This window comes from Cariama cristata, unplaced genomic scaffold (genome assembly GCF_000690535.1).
Source record: "Cariama cristata isolate BGI_N322 unplaced genomic scaffold, ASM69053v1 Scaffold18839, whole genome shotgun sequence".
Classification (NCBI taxonomy): Eukaryota; Metazoa; Chordata; class Aves; order Cariamiformes; family Cariamidae; genus Cariama; species Cariama cristata.
In genome coordinates, this window is record NW_009637619.1 from 1 (window position 1) to 15,723 (window position 15,723).

Genomic DNA, 15,723 nt, shown 5'->3' on the forward strand with positions numbered 1-15,723 from the left:
CTGTTCAGAGAGCCGAGTGGCCGGAGGGCGTTTCCAGCCCCTGTGACCCCAAACTGGAAATAGAGACACCCTAAATATTACTGTGACAGAGAAAAAACAGAAAGACATGCTTCACCATCTTTGGTGAAACAGCTGGGGACTATCCAGCTCTTTTATTACACTTCTGATTAAGCAATGATGCATCCAACAAAACTTCATTTTTGTTCGTTTTATTCCAAAAGCACTTCATTAAAAATGGTTTTAAAATATCATACATAGCTGTTTCAGTTTCTCAGAGTGCTGTCTCTCCATTGACTAAAAATACAAAACCAGAAACCCCCTTCCACTCTTGCACAGTTCTTTTCCTCAGAAACTTGGCTATTTTAATACCCTGATTTGTTTCCTTTGCAGGCTGGGATAACCCATGCATGGGTCACGTAACCAGCACGCTGCTCCAGCACCCAGCACTTGACAACAGGTCTGGCAGCTACATCCCTGTACCAGGGCCTGGCAGCGCTGCCACACCTTTGTGTGAGCACATACGTGTGTAGGTGCACTTAGCGTTACTGTTCCTTGTAGTGTTTTCTTCTTCCCTGATGTAAACTGACTGCAGAAGAGACTGTGAGCTGTTGCTCTCATTCTCTTCTCTTAATGTGCTGCTTCCTAAGCCTTGAGGCTGCTTTATCATCAAGGGTGCTCACCTGGGAGGCAGCGGCCCTCCTGGGACCCTCCGCTGCTGCCCACGCTCTTCTGAGTGCCTGTCTGGATGCCAGAGAAGAGGCTGCTCCCTACCAGGCCTCTCGACTCAGGGGCCACAAGAGCATTTCAGAAATTGCAGTCCCTCTGGGCTGAGCAGCCTGCAGGGAGCATAAATACAGTGAGCGCAAGCAACCTGTGACTGAACTCATTTTGAGTAATGTGAAGAGTAGCTGCCACCGTGTGACTGAAAACATTCCCTCAACTAGACTGAAGGAGATGAGAAAAGAAGTGTAACAGCTGTGGGAAAGAAAAGCAAATACTGAAGCGAGCAGACACGTTACCAGTCTCAAAAAAAAAAAAAAAAAATCACAACAAAAAAGCCCAAAAAACAACCCTAGAAAGATTACAGAAGGAGATCACAGCAGAGAATCTGTCAACATTTGGAAAAAAAGAAGAGCTGAATCTACCTCTGTGCATACTTTCTGAGTTCTTAAGGGTCCTAGGATGTCTGGCCAGCTGACCAGTGAGAGGTTGTTAACAGGGGCTCAGTTCTGCGTGGTTCTGCAGGCACCCAGCTCATCTGTCGGAGGATGAACCATCTTTATCTCAGTTGCCAACTGCCTGACTGCCCGCTACTCAGGCTTAGCACTGCAGCAACATCACCATCACCTGCTGCTCCCCTATGAGGTAGGTAGTTTAACTGCGCAAGGATCATTTGTCCTTTCAATGGCCCATCAAAGCGTTACCATCAACCTCTGAAACCTGACATAAACATAAGCTCTAAGCTATCTAAAAAGGTTACCCCAAATCCCAGTACCTGCTTCTGTCAGAGAACACCTAATCTCCCAAGTGCTATCACACAGGTGAGAAAACATTGACCATTTGCCAAAAAAAGGGGCATGTATATCCCAGCTGAGGGTAGCTGACAGTCTGTGTACCTTGCCCATGAGTACAGAGGACTTGGTAAAAACTCCAGTAAAATTAACAGAAAGGCTTCTCATGGACTGAATGGGATTTAGGATCATTCTGAGACAGGTAGTTAACTACATCCCAAATGCTAACAACCCTCTTCCAGGCCTGACCGTAACCACCCCATTAAATAGCCATAATCCAACATTCTGCTTAACATTCTTATGGCGACAGCATAACCAGGTCCCACTGTACGGGAGCAAGTTCAAAGTTAGCCTACTGCTGTTCTCCGTAGTTCTAGTGTAAAGGATAAGAAGTCTGAGAGAAGAAGGAAGAAGATGCACCGATCTTCAGATTTTCACAGAGATCAGTTTGAGCTGAAGAGAAAAACAGAGAAGTCCCTACAGTTCTGTTTTCAGCCATTCAGAACTGATCTCGCTGTAGCTCTTCCTCCTTTTCACTTTGTAAGTCAAGGCTTGGGAGTATTCAGACAGCAGATGCTCCCAGTAGCAAGAGACATCCTCCATCTGCAAGTGCTCGGTGATGAATTGGCGTCCCCTAGAGACACACAAGGCACAGTCAGAACCAATTTCCAGTTCCTATGAGAGTCTTTGGTTTTGTTTTATATGTATATCAACTTTCACTCTTCTGTGTGTCAAATGAGAAACAACATGCACCGCTCCGTACAGTCTATTTTAATTTCACAATTTTCATTCACGCTCACAGCTCTGACAGTTGCAGTGCTTTTGTTACCCTCAAGATGGTATTTGTTATCTGGGATAATACATATCAGATTTCACATACCAGATTCAGCCTGAGCAGCACCGATGCATGCTGCTTCAGAAGACAGTCGCTGCCAGCCTGGATACATAACGCTTACAACACAGACACAGTTCCCAGGGGTCAACTCACCTCATACCGAGATGAAAGCTCCCAACTCCTGACAGCTTTCAGTGGGGTTCCTGACATGAGAACCTGAACCATGGGAGTTCCTGAACCGAAGACCTAAGCATATAATCTTGTTCTCCAGCTCCCCCTGCTTGTTACAAGTTCTCCAACCCTCCTGCTGTTATGGCAGAAGATCAGTTATGCTGCACCCTATTAATACTAGGTTGTCTTTGCTAGGTAATTCCTTCAAAAGCTGCATCAGAAAATGCTTCGGAAGAAGACTGCCTGATAGCCAGAAAGGACACACAACTTACCTCTCTGAAATTTCTTGTGCTATGGCATCATTTTCCTTTACAAATTGCAACAGCTCCCTAAAACGAAGACCAAAAAAATTCAATGAAACAGCTAGCTCAACGGTGAACATTGTCCCTTAGCTAAACTATTGCAGAGGATGAGATTAAGGATATACAACTGAGCGAGGGATTGGTTCTCCTCATTTCAGAGCACAGAATAAACTTGCCCTTCTCATTTGTTCTGTATCAGTTCTGGATAGCATGCTGACATCTGGGAGCTAACACATTTTTGGCCCAGTAATAAGTTCCTCTTCCCCCTATCTGTGCTGCAGGCCCCGCTTGCAAATTTAAGTGCCTAGTGCCTGCTGATGTCAGTGAGGGCGACAGACGTACATATCCCAGTGAAACTGTACTCTCGAAGTACTATGAGCAAAGGATTCTTTGGGGGCACTAATAGAGAAGAACATGACCTCCAAGAGCCTTTGTCTGATGCCTAGGACTGGGGTCACTTCTCGGTGTAATACAAACCAAACCGCCTTCCCCAGCACAGCAGTGTTTTCCTATGGCATGCAATGCTCCACTGAGCACACTTGGGGTCTCACACCTGACGTTAGAGAGGTCTGATCGGACTGGGATGTAGTGGACCCAAGGCTTCAGCTGGGGGTAGAAGAACTCCAACCACTCCTCTCCAACGTGAAAGACGAGTGAACCACATAGGAAAAGGTGTTTCAGCCGAAAACTGGCAGCCACTCCCCGGAAATTAAACAGATACCTTTAAAAGGATAAGCAAAGAGAGGGACCTGATTACACTTGGCATTTTGTGAGGAAATGCACTAAGAAACTGGGATCCGAGTAGCAGTCAACCTTCCCTTACAGGTAGCAGCTGGGGGGTCTCCCTCACACTGAGCTACACATCGGTTGCTAAAACAAAGAAAAAGCATTTATTCAAAGCTCCTCACAGGAAAGGTGAGCTGAAGTTAAGATGTGCTAGGTGAGTTTCTGTTATCTGTCAAAACTGAGGGAGAAAATCAAGGCACGAGGCTTTACCTCTGATAAAGACGCCTGCCTGCGACAAACCAAAGGCAGCCTCACAGACAACCACCACCAAGGCACGGAAGGTCACAAAGTGGGTGCTGATCCTGTCACTCTACACTTCAGAGACTGTTACCACAAGGAGTTTTTCCCAATTCTCCTGTCTTGCAGTGAGCTTTTCTGTTCATTGTTCTGCTTTGCCACATCCATCTTAGCTGGGGTTTTTTGTTTGTTTTGATTTTTTTTGTTGTTTTTTTTCTCCTCTGGGATTCTGCTTTAATCTGAATCTAATTATTTCATATTAACTTGGGAATGCAACCCTAGGAGGTTAAGTAGGCTAGCACACAACAGATGGACTTTGCAGATAACAAAGAATCCACAATTTTGTTTTCAGTATTTTCTGCCGAGTTAGTAAAGTGGGCTTGACTGGGGGGATGATTTCTTTTAGCAAACTGTATCTCAGAGGGATGTTTGTTTGCTTATTTGCTTTCTTTTTTAAACCTACATTTGTCCAATTACATGGAAAGCTGTTTTTCCTGTGGGTAAAACCCCTCAGTACATATAACTAATCTTTGAAGTCAAACATTTTGAGCTGGGGGGAGGGAGTTCTTCCCTTAATTAAGCTATTTTGGGTGAGATGGGGATTATGTATTATATATATTTGGGGTGAGATTGGAGTGATACCTAAACTTAGTTCAGCAGTAAGTGACAAGAAGTAAATCTGAAATTATTTTGCATTCTTTGTATTATACCTAGGAGCTCAAGGCAAGGATGAGGAGCTCATCATATTAGGAACTCAACAAAGACATGTAGAGCTGTAACAAGAACAGTGGTCTGAAAGCACGGAAACTCCTTTGTTCAGCTCCAGACACAGCTCCCACCATCCATGACCTCAGCCAAGTGACCGAGCGCAGCTCTCAGACAGCCTGCTATAGCACCTACACTGAAGGAAGCAGCGAGAGGTTCATGTTGACCCTACCAGACCCTGGGCTACGACAAAAGTGTGTGAGAATGCCACAGCCTGTACTGTACATGGAGCTTAGGAGGTATCAGAGTTGGGAAGCCTACGTGTAACAGAAGGGAGAAATCTGGGCAACAGCCTAGTGAAATATAAAATGAGACAAGTTGATCACATTTGCACAAAAACACAGCACCAGCCAAATGACTGAGTTCTTATATCAGCAGATTCTAGCTCGCAGAATCGTAACTAGGTAATTTTAAAGCAAACAAAAAAGCAAAACATCAGACATCTAAGTGCACACACATCAAGAGTTTATATTTTTACTCAGAAAACCACCAAGAATATTACACCAAAACCCCTCCCTAGAGTAGTTAAAAAATAAAAATCTTTGTAAATCAAAAGCACATTCTCCCAAACAATATACAAAGTATGAATCAATACTGTATCTGCTGAATCATATTTCAGGTTCTCTCTTACTGTATACATCCAGTGGCAACACTTGCCCCAGTATGCATATGAAGACATGATTCCTTAGTTCCTTATGTCTTTGAAGACAGTAATGCTAACACTGTAGCAGCGAAAAAATAATTTTGAATACACAGCTTGGTACAGGAATATAAAGAAAAATTGATAGAAAGCCTTTTTGATTAAATAAATAAATAACATTTTTGATCTATATGTTTAGTAGTGATCTAAGGCCCTTACTTTCCCCAAAGCACTTTATTTCTCCTGACCTGACAGGGGAAAGCTGACACTGAAAGAGGCCATGCTAAGCTCCCAAATTTTCAACTGCCTTATGTCTGTTCACAAGCTTTCTTATCTGCATGGAGCTGGTTGCTGGAATTAGACCTTAAAATAAAATGAGACCTTACACCATGCAAGGAAAGAAAGAACTCACAGCCATTGAACAGCTTTACTAGTCAAAACTCTTACTTGTATTTGCAGTGATCAACCAGTGGAATTTCCTTTGCAGGAGGCCTTCCTAAGGTGTCCTTAAAATAAAGGGAATCAAAAAAAAAAATCAGTAAGCTTTATATGGTGATTTCATATTTGTTTTCCTTCTCAGTTAGAAACAAAGCTGAAATCTCAAAACCTTCCATTCCCACTTCTGAGAAAACCTTCTCTGGTGGGCTTTTGAAAGTATTATGAAGAATTCCCAGCCCTTCAAACAAGAAAAAAAAGTTGAGTAAATTACACACTGCCTGCAAGCAAACGCCAGCACAAACACATTAAATGATAATGTTTAGTTGGCAGCTACAGAGTAGAAAACAGCTTGGAACAATGGACTACGTGAAGCCAAGTGTAACCGGATTAGCCAAGACTGTCTGGAGGGAGCTGGACTGTAGACTAAGTATGGAACTAAAATGTTATCAGCAACAGTTATCAGAAAGTTATCAACAATAAGACCAAGAAATGGAGATGACAGAAAAAGGTTTAAAAAGACTGACAACACCACACAGGTAGCTCAGGGCTAGAAGGGGAAGAGTTGGATAATTTTGTTGTAATGAAAGAGGAGGGGATTAGCATAGCTTCATTTTCTTATGTGTGCCTGTTTCCTTGAACAAAAAGTGTAGACGGAAGAAAAATGTTTGGCCTGCTAGGCTCTAGAGACTCCCTTCCTTTCATCCATCAGAGAGCTGCGGCCATCAAGGGAGCTACAAGCCTCACCTACTCTAGAGGATCACTCACAACTCTCCAACAAGATGCTTCTGAGTAATCAAAGCCATCTTGCAACGCTACCCTTTCTGGCCTTCACAGTGAGGAGATAGACAACACCCACACACCTTTTCAGATTTCCAAGCTTGGTTTTTGGTGTACTCAGCATCAACAAGTTCTGGGTTTTCTCGGGACAGCAGAATGAGGGGATCTCTCTCAGGGCTTGTTCTGCAAAAGAAATGCTATCAGTAATTGCCAATCCACATGACCCAACACAGTTAAACTATGGGACTCCAGACCCTGCCTCTTTATGAGGCTGACCTCCCTATGTGCCCCAAAAACATATAAGTAGCTACCATACAGTGTATTTCTGTCCAAGGGTATATTAGCAGAAGAGAATGAGTTATGTATACCGAAATGATTTAAGGACATGTTTCTTTATTTCACTTACTAAATATTTAATACTATTATTTAAGCAATTCCCAGGACAAATCAGCAGAGATGTTGTTTCCTTCAGGCTTTATCCTGACGGGTACCAAATACTTCAACTCCCTTCTAAGTCAGAGAGAGCTAAGAGGTTCTAAGCATCTTCAGTGCTGATCCCTCTGACACAAGGTTATGACATGCCTGAGACTCACTCCTCATCATCTCATGAGACTACCTAGTAAGATATGAAATCCTTCCCGATTGGTGATGGGGGAGCAACAAAGTATTGGGTTTAACATGGTTTTCAAACTGTCACTGGAGAGAGGGCAAAAATAACCTACTCTCTTATCCCCCAACACTCAGGTAGCTTAAAGCAAGAATATTTTTGATTCAGTATCGAGCACCTACATAGGCATTCACATTGGCAAGACCTATGGACATCAATATCAAATCTTTAACTTTGTATCATGCACCTGCAATGCCCTTCACAGAGCAAAACAAGCTGGTTCCTGGTGTGACAGTTTTACTCGCTGAGAAATAATGTAGCAAATCCATCACAACTTCTGTTTCCAATATTAGACTTATTATAATAAACTAGTTGCAAATGGCAATGCTTATGTAGAATCATTAATGGTGAAATGCTGCTGTACAAAATGTCCTGCTTTGCTTAATTTAAAAAAATATGTTATGGGTTACACTTGTTTAGGTCTTAGAGATACTGAAATTTCTGCATACAGACAGATGTCACAGCATATGTTGGAAGAGTCTCCTGTTACAGGAAAATATGCTCACCTGGATCCTCGGAAGTATCCTTTAGAGATTTTTTTCATCCATGGCCATTTTTCTGCAGATCTGAAAATATTATTTAAACATGGCAATAAATGATTTCATATAACCATGAAACAGCACTCTCATCAGTTTCACAGCATGATCTCTTTTTATTATTCTTCTTTTTTGATGGAAATCACTTTCTTCATTATAGCAGAAAAAACTCTCAGGTCCAATGAAACAGGTTTTCCTGTGAATATCTTGTTTAAGGCAACATGATGTAGGCTACTTTTCAGAATACCTTTCAGTCAAAACAATGAATTAACACAACCCCCTCACCAAACCTTTAAGGGTATTAAAATTTATCTAAAATCTAAATCCACTTTTTGTATTGTTGCTTTATTTTTCTGTACTTCACTGAATATGGATAGTGCAAAATGACTAGAGAGTTTCTAACCACCGTCATTTCCTGTCAAAAAAGCCCAACCAAAAAACTACAAACAAAAAAAAAAGCACGTACTGTTTTGCATTTACAACATAGGGGTTCATTGTTTTCCCAAGTAAGTCCTTCAAAATAGCTGTTCACGTTTTATTTCTGTCAGTGCAGTCACCTGCCTGCCTCTGGGGAACTCTTTGCTGTACTCTTCTCTTGCACCTGGCTTGACATGTAGGTCCTGATCCCCAAACTGATCTGCGCAGGTCAAGCTTTGCATCTGCTTATAACTCACTGACACAAGTGGGGTTCACTGAGAAAGTAAGGATAAGTAAATGCTTTGGACTTCATTGTATTATAGACATTAGGCTTCAGCTATAATTAATCCCATAGATTTTAAGATTTTGAACTGGGAAACATTCAGCCTTCCATTCTGATGTCAAGTGACTGACATCAAGGTGCTTCTTCATTATGTTTCTATATTTACCCACTGGTGCATGCTTTGTTTGTCGCTCTCCATGGGGAACAGCCCCTTATTCTGCTAACAGTCAAAGATCCTGCCAAAAGAAGGACTCCCAGTCAGAAACATCTTCCATCTTACTCTCAGCCCAGTAATGACTCTTAGATTCTTGGGCATGATTCCAGGTTTCTCTATTGCACAATACTACTCAAGCAAAACCAGATCTAAAGAAGGCTTTCCTTTACCCTTCCAGAAGCATATACAAACATCCTGGATCAACCCTGCAGTGAAAAAAACACAGCTCCCAGCAAAGCAGTTGGAAACAAAGGAAAATGTTTCCATGTGTCATGGGAGATTTCTGCAGGCAAAAGATAACTGCTACTTTATTGACAAACCCTATCCCACCGAAAATTATAGTAATCTGGCCCTGACAGCATGAAGAATGTGTGTATTTTGTCCTCTGCATTCCTTACTAAAGTGTCGGAAACAGTGAAGCTAATTATAACTTCCAGTTACATCATCCAAGGTTTCCATGGAGAATTCTTATACAGCAGTTAGGCTGTATGTAGTCAACGAGAGGCAGCAGGACAGATCACAGGCCAACAGCACTACGGTCTTAGACTTCAACATTGGCCCAATGCTGCCCAGTGCTGTATAGCTTTTACTGTGAGTTTGTCTTCCATTAAACCTCCCCACACACAACCATTTCCAAAACATACCTTCTGAGGTCCTCTCTCATGAGGTCCCAGCGCCCTAAACCTGTTGGGTAAATTGGCCAAACAGCTGGTCCTCCTTCCCAAAACGTCCAGGCAGGATACATGATATCATTGTATTCAGGTGTCTTAAGAAAAAGGAAAGTAATGTAAGAATAAGAGTAATATCTGCTTCAGTTTACTGATCGAGCTCACCAGTAATGAACGTTCCTTCTAGGAGTTCTGTTGGCTTTCTCCCTTCCTGTTCCATGAGCAGCCATGAGAGCTTTGCGGACACCGTGATGTCACTGGGGTTCGCACAAAGACAACCCAATATTGAAACGTTTCAATCATTTTAAAAAGGCTATGTCTTGCTGCATGACAACATGGGGCTTTCATGTTAGAAAATAACAAGAGAGGTCCATGATACAGCTGATTAGTAAAAAGCAGAAGACCTGAGCTCCACTCACCTTTCTAAAGACTTGTGCCTATGTGTAGCTACAAAGGTTTTCTACTGATGATAAGTTAAGCATTATTATCTCCTCAGAGATAGAGGCACTTACAGACACTTCAACATTTAGGTTGCCAACATTTCAGTTCATTCCAGCCTTCCAGAGATCACTTAACAAGTCATTGTAACAAATACGGAAGTGATGTGAGAATTTCAGTTCCTCAGTCATATTTTGAATCCCCATACAATCAAGAGGGAAGACCAGCACTTAAAAAAGACCAAACCCTTTCATGAAACCAGACTATAGGTCACTTCCTTGCACTAGTAATAAACTTCCTATAAAATTATCCACCTATCTGTCACTTGGAGATAGTGGAGAGAGTCCAAGGCCACCCAGGTAGGTAGGAGGTTGGTGCACATGACATATAAATAGAGGTACAGGAAGAGGAGGCTTGGGGGGAATCTAAACACTGTCTCTTACTACCTAATAGGAGAGTTCAGAGAAGATGGAGGCAGACTCTTTTGAGAAGTGCAGAGACACAATGAGAGGGAACAGGCTTTGGCTACAAGAAGGGAAATTCCAATTAGATATTGGGAAACATGTTTTCATTCTGACTTGCGGACACCTTCTCCTCAGGGATGCTCAGATCTGGGCACGATGTAGCCCAGAGCACCCTGATCTAGTTGGTTCTGTTGTGAGGGAGGTGCTGGTCTGGGTGACCTCCTGAGGTCCCTTCCAACTTAAATGGGTGTGTGCTTCTATGATCTGCTCCTTCTCAGTCTTGCTATAAACAGGCACTGATAACAAACCATGACAGCTCCACCACCACCCCAGGGTCAGCTTTCTGAGATGCAGAATAGGACAATCCTTCAATCCCTTATGCTTTCAGCCTCAGGAAGCACCCTGGATCAGCACCCTGGAGCCTTCCTAACACTGGCTGCTTAAATGTGAGCTGTGCCTGGGCCACTGGGTTTCAGTTAAGGATAGAGTTGAGGTTACAGCTCAGATATTGGACAACAGTGACGGGAGAACTCAGTTTCTTGCTGGGTCCTGCAAGGCATCCAGGTGCAGGATGCTGAATACGGCTGCAAGGATTAAACTCCTGCAACCTGCTCTGCATCACTTGGCATTCTGCTGGCTAGAGTTAAGGTTGTGCAACGGTCAAGGACAGGACAGCTAGCTTTACTACTATATCTGGCAGCAAACATGGCTATTGAATGATAACATAGTACTTGCAATACTGTATTGAAATTCTAGAGAGAGTTGTAGGACGGCTGGCAGCTACGCAATAGTTATGGATCATATTATGGTTCAGACTGCACGAGCTGAAGACCTGAGTTCAGACTAAGATGCTCCAAGTTAGCAGAAACAGAATAGGGCCTGAACTAGTAAGAGCAAACGGTTTATTGCTTCTTTTTGCATCTTACTGTCTGCTAGGCTTCAGCCAAGGACAGGATCATGATGAGGGTTAGGTGGCGAGGGTGCAGGACTGGGGCACATTGGGCATACACTAAGGCAAAGCAAAACCAGCTGAAGCTTGAGGTGTGACGATATTTTATTGGAAAGGATGAGACACTATGCTACAGTGAGGTTTAACAATGGGAGAGGTAGGAAAACACAGAGGAGGGCTCTCGACTCTAGGAACAGAGAAGCAGAGAGTGAACATCTCTATGCGCCTATGTGCCTCTGCATGTGTGTGCATGTTTGAGGATGGAAAAGGGAACCCAGGGGAAAAGGGTTCACAGGAGATAGCAGTAGTACAGAAAAGAAAATAAGAAAGACTTATCTGTGGCACCAAAAAAGAGGACTAAAATATTCACATTAAATTAACTGTATGACAGCTGACTGATGATCAAAAATCCTTAACAATGCTGATAAACTACAGCTACAATTTTAACAGAGGCATTGTAGCAAATGACAGCAATGCTGGCACATATTCCATCCCTCTTTGCATCATTCCATTGTGGCACAGGTACATTTTTTGACCTGGAAGAGGAGCTAATGAAGGGAAAAACTGTTCTGTTGAATAAATCTGCAAGTCTGTCTGCCAGAAAGCTGGAAGAGAAAGGAAACATAAAGATCAAAAAAGAACAAGCAATTTTGACACACAGAAAATCTGTGGGGAACCATCCTCAAAAATACGTTCCCAAGAGAAAGGAGGACACGTATGTCTCAGAAATGCTCAGCTTTTAAAGGTTTGCGCACCTTACTGAAGGAGAAGACCGGGATAACGGGTTTCATCCACTTGGGGACCTGGGGGTAGTCTCGCACATTGATCACCATTTCCATGTCAGGGAGGCGGTTGATGATCCCCAGAAGGAAGTGCTCAACTCCACTGCATCTGTGGAGAAATGACATATGGCTATATGGCAAAGAGCTATGAGGAGACAGCAGAATCCTGCAGTCTCCTGCAAGCCTTTCTCTCTGCATAGGAACAGAAGAGACGGTGAGCCTGAGTCGTACCACGATGCAAGCTGGGAACTGCCTATAGCAGCGTCTAAACCCTAACACAGTATAGACACCAACGAAGCAACCATCCTGTTAAATCTCGCCTGATCTGCAGCTTTCTCTGCAATCCCACAGCCAACCCACCCTTTCTACACTGAAGGGCAACAATGACACTTACCTCTTGCTACATTTAAGCCTCATACATAATTTTCTAGGCTTCTGCTCTGATAAGGAATTCAGATCTCTGAAATATCATTGTGTTTAATCACTTTCAACTTGGCAGAGTTGGAAGTACTCCTGTGTCCCAACTAGGGAGATGAGATCTTCTGGACAGCTCTTACCTTGCAGGGAACAAGCAGTCCTGCTCACGGTACAATTTGTTCTCAATGATTTGGTAGTGTGTCCCAAGCTTCCGGCTCACCACATCCAATACTATCTCCTTGGAAATGCCACCTTGAAAAGGAGCCAGGTCCTGCTTCCAGACACTGAAACAAAACAATTAGCCATTATTATGTACAATTGCAAGGATACTGTGCATTAAATTACTGCAGCGTACAGAACAGACTCCTAGCTAAAACAAGCTCTGTGTAGCTTCCAGGAGCTCTGCTATATGGGGCATAATGGCAAATTTAATTTAAGTCACTTGGAAGAGCTGTTACTCAGAGACTCAAAGGTCCAGGCTTCACTCTTTGACTATCTATGTGCTGTTTGCCCCAACAGAAAGCCCAGCACAGGACTCTGAGGCTAAATCAACATGGACAACTCTAGTTACTCTCCCAGAAAGGACCTTACATTCCCTGAGAGGTTATGGGTAAAAGCCTTCAGCTCACTCAACCTTTGAGTTGCAAAGCTTGTGCTCTGGCCTTCCATGAATGATGGGCCACACCAAGACCAAATTTCTCACACAGTGCCATCCCATTTAGATATTAAAAAAGAAGGTAAGAGTCTAGTTGCAAGGAACAGCATTGCCCAATAATGCTGGGTGCAGTGAAAGCCAGCCCAGCAGGACAGGCCTATGTAAGATGTTCTGTGACATCTCCAGGAATGCAGTATGAAAACATAAACCTAATGAATATAAGAAAACACAGAAGGAGGATGCAGTTTACATAAATTTAGTATAGCTGTCCTCAGACCTAACTGCTTGGAGCACTTCACGAACACTGTCAGATTGTAACAGCCGTGGAGACATCCTCCCCTCTTTTTGGTAGACACTGTGCCAATGCCTCAGTTTCATACAACGCTGTCAGGATGATCTCACTGTGAGGGCGGTCAAACACTGGCACAGGTTGCCCAGAGAGGTTGTGGTGTTTCTGTTCTTTGAGATATTTAACACCTGACTGGACCTGCTTGAGCAAAGACGTTGGACTTGATGGACTCAAGAGGTTCCCTTCTAACCTCCACGATTCTGCTGTTTTGTAATGAGGTAGAAAATAGTGTAACTACATTAAGAATTGCCAGTGTGCAGATGGGCTGACCACAGGATAACAGTCTGACAGGGATGCAAACGTAATGAGCTGAGAACAGGAAGAAAGCTGCAGTTTTATGGCACATCCATGTCATTGTAACCTAAGTGACAACTGAAAGGTAGCAACAAACAAGTGAGGATCTTCAGTCCTTGGCCACTGAGTGACAGAAGACTAGACATAAGTAGATTCTGTTATATGGGGAAATGTACTGGTTTTCAGCGTTCTGCTGCATATTTACCTATCTCCAAATCAGCTATCAAAATGAATCAAGTTTCTTAAGTGTCACACAATGTACGTGCTGTATTATCTTCCTGGATTCTTTTATATTGCCTTAACAACCCTTAAATGAACTACTGCTTTAGTGAAAGCTAGGTTTCGAGACCCATAGCAACCATAACTTCATGTTACCGTTGACTATCATGTTCTGAAGCAGATTTGAAGGCTATAATCACTTGGGAAGGTGTCTGACCCAAAGGTGGGCAGGAGATGGTGGAGCATATGTTTAAAGATTAGGAGATGTCTTTAGGCTGTATCCAAATTGAAATTCAGGAAAAAGACTGGAAGGCTAAACTAGAAGAGACTTTTCCTCATCAACATTTTAAGAGCAACGAAGATCAAAAACTCCAGAGTGTATAAACAGTTGCCCAATATGACTCAACTGATATTAAAAGCCAATATAGCACTCAGTCTCACCCCCAAAATGAGTGAGCACATCAGGTACTTTTAAATTGGAGGCTTAAAATTGGGCATCTGTGTTTCTGCATTTGGAATCCTAATCCTAAAGGCAGAAGAGTATGTTGACACTTCCCTGAATTCCCTCTTCTTTAAACAAAAATGCTGCTTAAAGGTATCAAAACACCCCAGTCCTACAATCCCTGTGCATATGGCAATGATGACCTACACACCTGTAACGTTCGCCACGCTGCAGCCATGCTCTATCAGTGCGAACAGAAAGGAAGTTTGGTTTGGCTATGTCTACAAGACAGATCAGCCTGCACTTGTATTGCCTACAGTCGTCTTGCAGCAATATGAGCCTCTGCCTATCTGCATTAAATTCACTGTAGGAAGATTAGGCCAGCATTTCAAGTCAGAGTGCTGGCATTATGCATAATGCTCCATAGTTATTAAAAAATAAACAGGACTTGTGACTTTCTGAATGAGCTCTTCTTGGATCATGCTTTGGTCTACCAAGTCAGGTAGTTAAATATCCACCATCACTCCAATTCTCACAAGCAGTGAGCTAAACTCCCTAGAAGGAGCACTAAAAAGTACAGCACACTATCACACCAAATGAATCTGTGTTCTCGAACAATCTTTCTTAATCTAGCTCTTTAAAATATTTTGCACATACTTGACTTCGTCCACTTTCAAAAGCCCATGAGAAAGACTTGTTAGCAACATAACACTGAGAGAGAAGGCAGAAGCGGATTGTTAGGACAGAAATGTCACCACCTATGTGTATGTTTTACTGCGTGACCATATATGAAACGCTGCCATAGTGTATGTTCAATTGCAGAGGACAACAAAGAGTGTGATCAGTTCACAGGTGGACACACCTTCTATTGCAACTATGGAGGTCAATCTGTTTCATACAATGCCATCAATAACCTCCTCCTTGCAAGCACCACGACCTATGATGGCTGCAGATGTGACACTTTAGAGCCTAAATATTGTCTAGCTAATTCCCAGCCATCAGTGCTGGCAAAAGTATTCCCTCTCACGGCCAAAGGTCTGTGCAGCCAGAAGGAAACCAGTCTCTCACCTTTGGTGGCAGCTGCAATTCTGCTTTACACATGGCTTATAGACTTCCACAGCTTTCTTAATTTGGTCTGTTATTGTCTTCCATTTCGCATCTAAAACACACGGGAAGAAAAAGTCAAAGGAATAAATCCATTAAACTACCAGAACAACTAGCAGGAGCTGAACAGCATTTCTAATCCAGCTGGCAATAACAATGCACCAGGGTCCCACAACACACTCCAGTACTGCTCCAGCCCATGCTGCACAACGAGAGCATCCCTCAAGCAAGCGGGGGAAAGAAAAGGCGCCGCGGGCAAGGAGAGGGGCACCCCGCTGGGGGGGCCGGGGAAGGGGCAGTGGGTCGGGCACCCCGTGACGGCCCCGGACTCAAGGGGAAGCCGGGAGGAGCCCCCTTTGAGTC

General features: G+C 43.2%; 1 protein-coding gene across 1 annotated transcript; it reads right to left on the bottom strand.

The window, feature by feature from the left end:
- Positions 1–1,922: 1,922 nt before the first annotated feature.
- POGLUT1 (protein O-glucosyltransferase 1) lies at positions 1,923–15,415 on the bottom strand (the record flags this gene model as incomplete). The annotated part of the gene is made up of 10 exons (XM_009708413.1): positions 1,923–2,145; positions 2,790–2,846; positions 3,373–3,540; positions 5,695–5,753; positions 6,546–6,645; positions 7,636–7,695; positions 9,224–9,345; positions 11,854–11,989; positions 12,438–12,581; positions 15,325–15,415. Coding segments are annotated over 10 exons (1,094 nt in total), but the record flags the coding sequence as incomplete, so codon positions are not given.
- Between the last annotated feature and the right edge of the window lie 308 nt (positions 15,416–15,723).